The 13,977-nt window shown below is 34.9% G+C and overlaps 1 protein-coding gene across 4 annotated transcripts in view; it reads left to right on the top strand.

The window, feature by feature from the left end:
- LOC133538357 (RNA-binding motif, single-stranded-interacting protein 1-like) overlaps nt 1-13,977 on the top strand; it is an 80,141-nt gene that overhangs the window by 52,345 nt on the left and 13,819 nt on the right. For all 4 annotated transcript variants that reach the window (XR_009802972.1, XR_009802973.1, XM_061879929.1 and 1 more), the window contains exon 8: nt 3,549-3,598. Coding sequence is in view for 2 of the 4 variants with exons in the window: in XM_061879929.1 (XP_061735913.1) it covers nt 3,549-3,598 (50 nt within the window). In the remaining 2 variants the exon portion in view is untranslated. The remainder of the gene's footprint in view (nt 1-3,548; nt 3,599-13,977) is intronic.

Genomic DNA, 13,977 nt, shown 5'->3' with positions numbered 1-13,977 from the left:
ACGTCCGCATTACTGAAGATGCCGCACCGATCCGCCTGTCGATCTCACGATCCACTCTTCCCCCACTCGTGAACAAGACTCCTAGGTACTTGAACTCCTCCACTTGGGGCAGGGTCTCCTCCCCAACCCGGAGATGGCACTCCACCCTTTTCCGGGCGAGAACCATGGACTCGGACTTGGAGGTGCTGATTCTCATTCCGGTCGCTTCACACTCGGCTGCGAACCGATCCAGTGAGAGCTGAAGATCCCGGCCAGATGAAGCCATCAGGACTACATCATCTGCAAAAAGCAGAGACCTAATCCCGTGGCCACCAAACCGGAACCCCTCAACGCCTTGACTGCGCCTAGAAATTCTGTCCATAAAAGGTATGAACAGAATCGGTGACAAAGGACAGCCTTGGCGGAGTCCAACCTTCACTGGAAACGTGTCCGACTTACTGCCAGCAATGCGGACCAAGCTCTGACACTGATCATACAGGGAGCGGACTGCCACAATAAGACATTCCGATACCCCATACTCTCTGAGCACTCCCCACAGGACTTCCCGAGGGACACGGTCGAATGCCTTCTCCAAGTCCACAAAGCACATGTAGACTGGTTGGGCAAACTCCCATGCACCCTCAAGAACCCTGCCGAGAGTATAGAGCTGGTCCACAGTTCCACGACCAGGACGAAAACCACACTGTTCCTCCTGAATCCGAGGTTCGACTATCCGGCGAAGCCTCCTCTCCAGTACACCTGAATAAACCTTACCGGGAAGGCTGAGGAGTGTGATCCCACGATAGTTGGAACACACCCTCCGGTCCCCCTTCTTAAAGAGAGGGACCACCACCCCGGTCTGCCAATCCAGAGGTACCGCCCCCGATGTCCACGCGATGTTGCAGAGTCTTGTCAACCAAGACAGCCCCACAGCATCCAGAGCCTTAAGGAACTCCGGGCGGATCTCATCCACCCCCGGGGCCTTGCCGCCGAGGAGCTTTTTAACTACCTCAGCGACCTCAGCCCCAGAAATAGGAGAGTCCACTACAGATTCCCCAGGCACCGCTTCCTCAAAGAAAGACGTGTTGGTGGGATTGAGGAGGTCTTCGAAGTATTCCCTCCACCGATCCACAACATCCGCAGTCGAAGTCAGCAGAACACCATCCGCACCATACACGGTGTTGATAGTGCACTGCTTCCCCTTCCTGAGGCGCCGTATGGTGGTCCAGAATCGCTTCGAAGCCGTCCGGAAGTCGTTTTCCATGGCTTCCCCGAACTCTTCCCATGTCCGAGTTTTTGCCTCCGCGACCGCTAAAGCTGCACACCGCTTGGCCCGTCTGTACCCGTCCACTGCCTCCGGAGTCCTATGAGCCAAAAGAACCCGATAGGACTCCTTCTTCAGCTTGACGGCATCCCTCACTGCTGGTGTCCACCAACGGGTTCTGGGATTACCGCCACGACAGGCACCAACAACCTTGCGGCCACAGCTCCAATCAGCCGCCTCGACAATAGAGGTTCGGAACATGGTCCACTCGGACTCAATGTCCCGCACCTCCCTCGTGACATGTTCAAAGTTCTCCCGGAGGTGTGAATTGAAACTCTCTCTGACAGGAGACTCTGCCAGACGTTCCCAGCAGACCCTCACAATGCGCTTGGGCCTGCCAGGTCTGTCCGGCATCCTCCCCCACCATCGCAGCCAACTCACCACCAGGTGGTGATCGGTAGAAAGCTCCGCCCCTCTCTTCACCCGAGTGTCCAAAACATAAGGCCGCAAATCCGATGACACAACTACAAAGTCGATCATGGAACTGCGGCCTAGGGTGTCCTGGTGCCAAGTGCACATATGGACACCCTTATGTTTGAACATGGTGTTTGTTATCGACAAACTGTGACGAGCACAAAAGTCCAATAACAAAACACCACTCGGGTTTAGATCCGGGCGACCATTCTTCCCAATCACGCCTCTCCAGGTTTCACTGTCGTTGCCAACATGAGCGTTGAAGTCTCCCAGTAGGACAAGGGAATCACCCGGAGGAGCACTTTCCAGTACTCCCTCGAGTGTACCCAAAAAGGGTGGGTATTCTGAACTGCTGTTTGGTGCGTAAGCACAAACGACAGTCAGGACCCGTCCCCCCACCCGAAGGCGAAGGGAAGCTACCCTCTCGTCCACTGGGTTGAACTCAAACGTACAGGCTTTGAGCCGGGGGGCAACCAGAATTGCCACCCCAGCCCGTCGCCTCTCACTGCCGGCAACGCCAGAGTGGAAGAGGGTCCAGTCCCTCTCGAGAGAACTGGTTCCAGAGCCCTTGCTGTGCGTCGAGGTGAGTCCGACTATATCCAGCCGGAACTTCTCTACCTCGCGCACTAGCTCAGGCTCCTTCCCCCCCAGTGAGGTGACGTTCCACGTCCCAAGAGCTAGCTTCTGTAGCCGAGGATCGGACCGCCAAGTGCCCTGCCTTCGGCTGCCGCCCAGCTCACAATGCACCCGACCTCTATGGCCCCTCCTATGAGTGGTGAGCCCATTGGAGGGATGACCCACGTTGCCTCTTCGGGCTGTGCCCGGCCGGGCCCCATGGGAACAGGCCCGACCACCAGGCGCTCGCCATCGTGCCCCAACTCCGGGCCTGGCTCCAGAGCGGGGCCCCGGTGACCCACGTCCGGGCGAGGGAAATCTAGGTTATATAGGTTATATACACATACATACATATTTATATATATACACACACGCGTATATATGTATATATGTATATATAGTACATATATGTGTATATTTATATGTATATGTATATATATGTCTGTATGTTTGTACGATCAGTGCCAGAGCTTGGTCCGCATTGCCGGCAGTAAGTTTGACACGTTTCCAGTGAGGGTTGGACTCCGTCAAGGCTGTCCTTTGTCACCGATTCTGTTCATAACTTTTATGGACAGAATTTCTAGGCGGGGTTCCGGTTTGGTGGCCGCGGGATTAGGTCTCTGCTTTTTGCAGATGATGTGGTCCTGATGGCTTCATCTGGCCAGGATCTTCAGCTCTCACTGGATCGGTTCACAGCTGAGTGTGACGCGACCGGAATGAGAATCAGCACCTCCAAGTCCGAGTCCTTGGTTCACGCCCGGAAAAGGGTGGAATGCCATCTCCGGGTAGGGGAGGAGACCCTGCCCCTAGTGGAGGAGTTCAAGTACCTAGGAGTCTTGTTCACGAGTGAGGGAAGAGTGGATCGTGAGATCGACAGGCGGATCGGTGCGGCGTCTTCAGTAATGCGGACGTTGTATCGATCCGTTGTGGTGAAGAAGGAGCTGAGCCGGAAGGCAAAGCTCTCAATTTACCGGTCAATCTACATTCCCATCCTCACCTATGGTCATGAGTTTTGGGTCATGACTGCAAGGATAAGATCACGGGTACAAGCGGCCGAAATTAGAATGTATGGATAATGTCATGTGAATACAGGAGAGACCAACAAACATGGTCGTGTTGTTGTCATGACAACACAGACAGCCTCACTGCAAAGTGTCCAGGATTTATTCTCCAGTGTTGTCGCCAAAGCTCCACCTGTGTTCTTCTCTCCCACCAGGCTGGTATGGCACTCACCTACGACCCCGGTGCAGCTGCCGTGCACAACGGGTAAGTCGGGCGACTCACCTGGCCGCTTCCTCACCCAATGTGCACACCTGGGTCTGATCTACCAACACCTGAACACCACACCGTAAACAGCATGCACAATCTCATAAAGTAGTGTGTACTATTAGTGTGTACAATCTATAAAATAGCGTGTACTATCAGTGTGTACAATCTATAAAATAGCATGTACTATTAGTGTGTACAATCTATGAAATAGCATGTACTATTAGTGTGTATAATCTTTAAAATAGTGTGTACTATTAGTGTGTACAATCAATAAAATAGCGTGTACAATCTATACAATAGTGTGTACTATTAGTGTGTACAATCTAAAATAATAGCGTATACTATTAGTGTGTACAATCTATAAAATAGCGTGTACTATTAGTGTGTACAATCTATAAAATAGCATGTATTATTAGTATGTCTTATCTATAAAATAGCATGTACAGTCTATAAAATAGCGTGTACTATTAGTGTGTACAATCTATAAAATAGCGTGAAAAATCTATAAAATAGTGTGTACTATTAGTGTATACAATCTATAAAACAGCGTGAACTATTAGTGTGTACAATCTATTGAATAGTGTGTATTATTAGTGTGTACAATCTATGAAATACTGTGATCTATAAAATAGCGTGTACAATTTATAAAATAGCGTGCACAAGCTATAAAATAGCGTGTACTATTAGTGTGTACAATCTAAAATAATAACTTGTACAATCTATAAAATAGTGTGTACTATTACTGTGTACAATCTATAAATTAGCGTGTAAAATCTATAAAATAATGTGTACTGTTAGTATATACAATCTACAAAACAGCGTGAACTATTAGTGTGTACAATCTATTGAATAGTGTGTATTATTAGTGTGTACAATCTATGAAATAGTGTGATCTATAAAATAGCATGTACAATTTATAAAATAGCGTGCACAAGCTATAAAATAGCGTGTACTATTAGTGTGTACAATCTAAAATAATAGCTTGTACAATCTATAAAATAGCGTATTCTATTAGTGTGTACAAGCTATAAAATAGCATGTACTATTTGTGTGTTCAATCTATAAAATAGCATGTATTATTAGTGTGTACAATCTATAAAATAGCGTGTAAAATCTATAAAATAGCGTGTACTATTAGTGTGTACAATCTATAAAATAGTGTGTACTATTAGTGTGTGCAATCTATAAAATAGCATTTACTATTAGTGTGTACAATCTATAAAATAGTTTGTACAATGTATCAAATAGTGTGTACATTAGTGTGTACAATCTATAAAATAGCGTGTACTATTAGTGTGTACAATCTATAAAATAGCATGTATTATTAGTGTGTCTTATCTATAAAATAGCATGTACAGTCTATAAAATAGCGTGTACTATTAGTGTGTACAATCTATAAAATTGCGTGTAAAATCTATAAAATAGTGTGTACTATTAGTGTATACAATCTATAAAACAGCATGAACTATTAGTGTGTACAATCTATTGAATAGTGTGTATTATTAGTGTGTACAATCTATGAAATACTGTGATCTATAAAATAGCGTGTACAATTTATAAAATAGCGTGCACAATCTATAAAATAGCGTGTACTATTACTGTGTACAATCTAAAATAATAGCTTGTACAATCTATAAAATAGCGTGTACTATTAGTGTGTACAATCTATAAAATAGCGTGTACTATTAGTGTGTACAATCTATAAAATAGCGTGTAAAATCTATAAAATAGTGTGTACTGTTAGTGTATACAATCTATAAAACAGCGTGAACTATTAGTGTGTACAATCTATTGAATAGTGTGTATTATTAGTGTGTACAATCTATGAAATACTGTGATCTATAAAATAGCGTGTACAATTTATAAAATAGCGTGCACAATCTATAAAATAGCGTGTACTATTAGTGTGTACAATCTAAGATAATAGCTTGTACAATCTATAAAATAGCGTATTCTATTAGTGTGTACAAGCTATAAAATAGCGTGTACTATTAGTGTGTACAATCTATAAAATAGCATGTATTATTAGTGTGTACAATCTATAAAATAGCGTGTAAAATCTATAAAATAGCGTGTACTATTAGTGTGTACAATCTATAAAATAGTGTGTACTATTAGTGTGTGCAATCTATAAAATAGCATTTACTATTAGTGTGTACAATCTATAAAATAGTTTGTACAATGTATCAAATAGTGTGTACATTAGTGTGTACAATCTATAAAATAGCGTGTACTATTAGTGTGTACAATCTATAAAATAGCATGTATTATTAGTGTGTCTTATCTATAAAATAGCATGTACAGTCTATAAAATAGCGTGTACTATTAGTGTGTACAATCTATAAAATTGCGTGTAAAATCTATAAAATAGTGTGTACTATTAGTGTATACAATCTATAAAACAGCATGAACTATTAGTGTGTACAATCTATTGAATAGTGTGTATTATTAGTGTGTACAATCTATGAAATACTGTGATCTATAAAATAGCGTGTACAATTTATAAAATAGCGTGCACAATCTATAAAATAGCGTGTACTATTACTGTGTACAATCTAAAATAATAGCTTGTACAATCTATAAAATAGCGTGTACTATTAGTGTGTACAATCTATAAAATAGCGTGTACTATTAGTGTGTACAATCTATAAAATAGCGTGTAAAATCTATAAAATAGTGTGTACTGTTAGTGTATACAATCTATAAAACAGCGTGAACTATTAGTGTGTACAATCTATTGAATAGTGTGTATTATTAGTGTGTACAATCTATGAAATACTGTGATCTATAAAATAGCGTGTACAATTTATAAAATAGCGTGCACAATCTATAAAATAGCGTGTACTATTAGTGTGTACAATCTAAGATAATAGCTTGTACAATCTATAAAATAGCGTATTCTATTAGTGTGTACAAGCTATAAAATAGCGTGTACTATTAGTGTGTACAATCTATAAAATAGCATGTATTATTAGTGTGTCTTATCTATAAAATAGCATGTACAATCTATAAAATTGTGTGTACTATTAGTGTGTACAATCTATAAAATAGCGTGTAAAATCTATAAAATAGCGTCTACTATTAGTGTGTACAATCTATAAAATAGTGTGTACTATTAGTGTGTGCAATCTATAAAATAGCATTTACTATTAGTGTGTACAATCAATAAAATAGTTTTTACAATGTATCAAATAGTGTGTACATTAGTGTGTACAATCTATAAAATAGCGTGTACTATTTATAAAATAGCGTGCACAATCTATAAAATAGCGTGCACTATTAGTGTGTACAATCTAAAATAATAGCTTGTACAATCTATAAAATAGCGTATTCTATTAGTGTGTACAAGCTATAAAATAGCGTGTACTATTAGTGTGTACAATCTATAAAATAGCATGTATTATTAGTGTATCTTATCTATAAAATAGCATGTACAATCTATAAAATTGTGTGTACTATTAGTGTGTACAATCTATAAAATAGCGTGTAAAATCTATAAAATAGCGTGTACTATTAGTGTGTACAATCTATAAAATAGTGTGTACTATTAGTGTGTGCAATCTATAAAATAGCATTTACTATTAGTGTGTACAATCAATAAAATAGTTTTTACAATGTATCAAATAGTGTGTACATTAGTCTGTACAATCTATAAAATAGCGTGTACTATTAGTGTGTACAATCTATAAAATAGCATGTACTATTAGTGTGTCTTAGCTATAAAATAGCGTGTACAATCTATAAAATAGCGTGAACTATTAGTGTGTACAGTCTATAAAATAGCGTGTGCTATTAGTGTGTACAATCTATAAAATAGCGTGAACTATTAGTGTGTACAATCTATAAAATAGTGTGTACTATTAGTGTGTACAATCTATGAAATAGTGTGAGCTATAAAATAGTGTGTACAATTTATAAAGTAGCGTTTACAATCTATAAAATAGCGTGTACTATTAGTGTGTACTATCTAAAATAATAGCGTATACTATTAGTGTGTACAATCTATGAAATAGTGTGCACAATTTATAAAATAGTGTGTACTATTAGTGTGTACAATCTATAAAATAGCATGTATTATTAGTGTGTCTTATCTATGAAATAGTGTGTATAATCTATAAAATAGCGTGAACTATTAGGGTGTACAGTCTATAAAATAACGTGTACTATTAGTGTGTACAATCTATAAAATAGCGTGTAAAATCTATAAAATAGTATGTACTATTAGTGTATACAATCTATAAAACAGCATGAACTATTAGTGTGTACAATCTATTGAATAGTGTGTATTATTAGTGTGTACAATCTATGAAATACTGTGATCTATAGAATAGCGTGTACAATTTATAAAATAGCGTGCACAATCTATAAAATAGCGTGTACTATTAGTGTGTACAATCTAAAATAATAGCTTGTACAATCTATAAAATAGCGTATTCTATTAGTGTGTACAAGCTATAAAATAGCGTGTACTATTAGTGTGTTCAATCTATAAAATAGCATGAATTATTAGTGTGTCTTATCTATAAAATAGCATGTACAATCTATAAAATAGCGTGTACTATTAGTGTGTACAATCTATAAAATATCGTGTAAAATCAATAAAATAGCGTGTACTATTAGTGTGTACAATCTATAAAATAGTGTGTACTATTAGTGTGTGCAATCTATAAAATAGCATTTACTATTAGTGTGTACAATCTATAAAATAGTTTGTACAATGTATCAAATAGTGTGTACATTAGTGTGTACAATCTTTAAAATAGCGTGTACAATTAGTGTGTACAATCTATAAAATAGCGTGTACTATTAGTTTGTCTTATCTATAAAATAGCGTGTACAATCTATAAAATAGCGTGAACTATTAGTGTGTACAGTCTATAAAATAGCGTGTACTATTAGTGTGTACAATCTATAAAATAGAGTGATCTATAAAATAGCGTGTACCATTAGTGTGTACAATTTATAAAATAGAGTGCACTATATAATAGCGTGTACTATTAATGTGTACAATCTATAAAATAGCATGTATTATTAGTGTGTCTTATCTATAAAATAGTGTGTATAACCTATAAAATAGCGTGAACTATTAGTGTGTACAGTCTATAAAGTAGCGTGTACTATTAGTGTGTACAATCTATAAAATAGTGTGACCTATAAAATAGCGTGTACCATTAGTGTGTACAATTTATAAAATAGCATGCACAATCTATATAATAGCGTGTACTATTAGTGTGTACAATCTATAAAATAGCATGTATTATTACTGTGTCTTATCTATGAAATAGCGTGTGCAATTTATAAAATAGTGTGTACTATTAGTGTGTACGATCTATAAAACAGTGTGACCTATAAAATAGCGTGTACCATTAGTGTGTACAATTTATAAAATAGAGTGCACAATCTATATAATAGCGTGTACTATTAGTGTGTACAATCTATAAAATAGCATGTATTATTAGTGTGTCTTATCTATAAAATAGTGTGTATAATCTATAAAATAGCGTGAACTATTAGGGTGTACAGTCTATAAAATAACGTGTACTATTAGTGTGTACAATCTATAAAATAGCGTGTAAAATCTATGAAATAGCGTGTACTATTATTGTGTACAATCTATAAAATAGCGTGAACTATTAGTGTGTACAATCTATAAAAGAGTGTGTACTATTAGTGTGTACAATCTATGAAATAATGTGATCTATAAAATAGCATGTACAATTTTTAAAATAGCTTGCACAATCTATATAATAGCGTGTACTATTGGTGTGTACAATCTATAAAATAGCATGTATTATTAGTGTGTCTTATCTATAAAATAGTGTGTATAACCTATAAAATAGCGTGAACTATTAGTGTGTACAATCTATAAAATAGCATGTATTATTAGTGTGTCTTATCTATAAAATAGTGTGTATAACCTATAAAATAGCGTGAACTATTAGTGTGTACAGTCTATAAAATAGCTTGTACTATTAGTGTGTACAATCTATAAAATACCGGCTACCATTAGTGTGTACAATTTATAAAATAGAATGCACAATCTATAAAATAGCATGTATTATTAGTGTGTCTTATCTATAAAATAGCGTGTGCAATCTATAAAATAGCGTCTAATATTAGTGTGTACAATCTATAAAATAGTGTGATCTATAAAATAGCGTGTACCATTAGTGCGTACAATTTATAAAATAGAGTGCACAATCTATATAATAGCGTGTACTAATTATTAGTGTGTACAATCTATAAAATAGCATGTATTATTAGTGTGTCTTATCTATAAAATAGTGTGTATAATCTATAAATAGCGTGAACTATTAGTGTGTACAATTTATAAAATAGCGTGCACAATCTATAAAATAGCGTTTACTATTAGTGTGTACAATCTATAGAATAGCATGTATTATTAGTGTGTCTTATCTAAAAATAGTGTGTACAACCTATAAAATAGCGTGAACTATTAGTGTGTACAGTCTATAAAGTAGCGTGTACTATTAGTGTGTACAATCTATAAAATACCGGCTACTATTAGTGTGTACAATCTATAAAATAGTGTGACCTATAAAATAGCGTGTACCATTAGTGTGTACAATTTATAAAATAGCATGCACAATCTATATAATAGCGTGTACTATTAGTGTGTACAATCTATAAAATAGCATGTATTATTAGTGTGTCTTATCTATGAAATAGCGTGTACTATCAGTGTGTACAATCTATAAAATAGTGTGATCTATAAAATAGCGTGTACCTTTAGTGTGTACAATTTATAAAATAGTGTGCACAATCTATATAATAGCGTGTACTATTAGTGTGTACAATCTATAAATAGCGTGAACTATTAGTGTGTACAATTTATAAAATAGCGTGCACAATCTATAAAATAGCGTTTACTATTAGTGTGTACAATCTATAGAATAGCATGTATTATTAATGTGTCTTATCTATAAAATAGTGTGTATAACCTATAAAATAGCGTGAACTATTAGTGTGTACAGTCTATGAAATAGCGTGTACTATTAGTGTGTACAATCTATAAAATACCGGCTACTATAAGTGTGTACAATCTATAAAATAGTGTGACCTATAAAATAGCGTGTACCATTAGTGTGTACAGTTTATAAAATAGAGTGCACAATCTATATAATAGCGTGTACTATTAGTGTGTACAATCTATAAAATAGCATGTATTATTAGTGTGTCTTATCTATAAAATAGTGTGTATAATCTATAAATAGCGTGAACTATTAGTGTGTACAATTTAGAAAATAGCGTGTACAATCTATAAAATAGCATTTACTATTAGTGTGTACAATGTATGGAATAGCATGTATTATTAGTGTGTCTTATCTATAAAATAGTGTGTAAAACCTATAAAATAGCGTGAACTATTAGTGTGTACAGTCTATAAAATAGCGTGTACTATTAGTGTGTACAATCTATAAAATACCGGCTACTATTAGTGTGTACAATCTATAAAATAGTGTGACCTATAAAATAGCGTGTACCATTAGTGTGTACAATTTATAAAATAGCATGCACAATCTATATAATAGCATGTACTATTAGTGTGTACAATCTCTAAAATAGCATGTATTATTAGTGTGTCTTATCTATAAAATAGTGTGTATAATCTATAAATAGCATGAACTATTAGTGTGTACAATTTTTAAAATAGCGTGCACAATCTATAAAATAGCGTTTACTATTAGTGTGTACAATCTATTGAATAGCATGTATTATTAGTGTGTCTTATCTATAAAATAGTGTGTATAACCTATAAAATAGCGTGAACTATTAGTGTGTACAATCTATAAAATAGCATGTATTATTAGTGTGTCTTATCTATAAAATAGTGTGTATAATCTATAAATAGCATGAACTATTAGTGTGTACAATTTTTAAAATAGCGTGCACAATCTATAAAATAGCGTTTACTATTAGTGTGTACAATCTATTGAATAGCATGTATTATTAGTGTGTCTTATCTATAAAATAGTGTGTATAACCTATAAAATAGCGTGAACTATTAGTGTGTACAATCTATAAAATACCGGCTACTATTAGTGTGTACAATCTATAAAATAGTGTGACCTATAAAATAGCGTGTACCATTAGTGTGTACAATTTATAAAATAGCGTGCACAATCTATATAATAGCGTGTACTATTAGTGAGTACAATCTATGAAATAGTGTGATCTATAAAATAGCATGTACAATTTTTAAAATAGCGTGCACAATCTATAAAATAGCGTGTACAATTAGTGTGTACAATCTATAAAATACCGGCTACTATTAGTGTGTACAATCTATAAAATAGTGTGACCTATAAAATAGTGTGTACCATTAGTGTGTACAATTTATAAAATAGCATGCACAATCTATATAATAGCGTGTACTATTAGTGTGTACAATCTATAAAATAGCATGTATTATTAGTGTGTCTTATCTATAAGATAGTGTGTATAATCTATAAATAGCATGAACTATTAGTGTGTACAATTTATAAAATAGCGTGCACAATCTATAAAATAGCATTTACTATTAGTGTGTACAATCTATAAAATAGCATGTATTATTAGTGTGTCTTATCTATAAGATAGTGTGTATAATCTATAAATAGCATGAACTATTAGTGTGTACAATTTATAAAATAGCGTGCACAATCAATAGAATAGCATGTATTATTAGTGTGTCTTATCTATAAAATAGTGTGTACAGTCTATAAAATAGCGTGTACTATTAGTGTGTACAATCTATAAAATACGGGCTACTATTAGTGTGAACAATCTATAAAATAGTGTGACCTATAAAATAGCGTGTACCATTAGTGTGTACAATTTATAAAATAGCATGCACAATCTATATAATAGTGTGTACTATTAGTGTGTACAATCTATAAAATAGCATGTATTATTAGTGTGTCTTATCTATAAAATAGTGTGTATAATCTATAAATAGCGTGAACTATTAGTGTGTACAATTTATAAAATAGCGTGCACAATCTATAAAATAGCGTTTACTATTAGTGTGTACAATCTATTGAATAGCATGTATTATTAGTGTGTCTTATATATAAAATAGTTTGTATAACCTATAAAATAGCGTGAACTATTAGTGTGTACAATCTATAAAATACCGGCTACTATTAGTGTGTACAATCTATAAAATAGTGTGACCTATAAAATAGCGTCTACCATTAGTGTGTACAATTTATAAAATAGAGTGCACATTCTATATAATAGCGTGTACTATTAGTGTGTACAATCTATAAAATAGCATGTATTATTAGTGTGTCTTATCTATAAAATAGCGTGCACAATCTATAAAATAGCGTTTACTATTAGTGTGTACAATCTATTGAATAGCATGTATTATTAGTGTGTCTTATCTATAAAATAGTGTGTATAACCTATAAAATAGCGTGAACTATTAGTGTGTACAATCTATAAAATACCGGCAACTATTAGTGTGTACAATCTATAAAATAGTGTGACCTATACAATAGCGTGTACCATTAGTGTGTACAATTTATAAAATAGCATGCACAATCTATATAATAGCGTGTACTATTAGTGTGTACAATCTATGAAATAGTGTGATCTATAAAATAGCATGTACAATTTTTAAAATAGCGTGCACAATCTATAAAATAGCGTGTACAATTAGTGTGTACAATCTATAAAATAGTGTGATCTATAAAATAGCATGTACAATTTTTAAAATAGTGTGCACAATCTATAAAATAGCGTGTACCATTAGTGTGTACAATTTATAAAATAGAGTGCACAATCTATATAATAGCGTGTACTATTAGTGTTTACAATCTATAAAATAGCATGTATTATTAGTGTGTCTTATCTATAAAATAGTGTGTATAATCTATAAATAGCATGAACTATTAGTGTGTACAATTTATAAAATAGCGTGCACAATCTATAAAATTGCGTTTACTATTAGTGTGTACAATCTATAGAATAGCATGTATTGTTATTGTGTCTTATCTATAAAATAGCATATACAATCTATAAAATAGCGTGTACTATTAGTGTGTACAATCTATAAAATAGCATGTAAAATCTATAAAATACCGTGTACTATTAGTGTGTACAGTCTATAAAATAGCGTGTACTATTAGTGTGTACAATTTATAAAATACCGGCTACTATTAATGTGTACAATCTATAAAATAGTGTGACCTATAAAATTGCGTGTACTATTAGTGTGTACAATCTATAAAATACCGGCTACTATTAGTGTGTACAATCTATAAAATACCGGCTACTATTAGTGTGTACAATCTATAAAATAGTGTGACCTATAAAATAGCATGCACAATCTATATAATAGCGTGTACTATTAGTGTGTACAATCTATA

The sequence above is a fragment of the Nerophis ophidion genome, linkage group LG19 (assembly GCF_033978795.1).
Source record: "Nerophis ophidion isolate RoL-2023_Sa linkage group LG19, RoL_Noph_v1.0, whole genome shotgun sequence".
Classification (NCBI taxonomy): domain Eukaryota; kingdom Metazoa; phylum Chordata; class Actinopteri; order Syngnathiformes; family Syngnathidae; genus Nerophis; species Nerophis ophidion.
The sequence above is the reverse complement of the archived record's forward strand: the minus strand, read 5'-3'. Positions and strand labels throughout refer to the sequence as shown.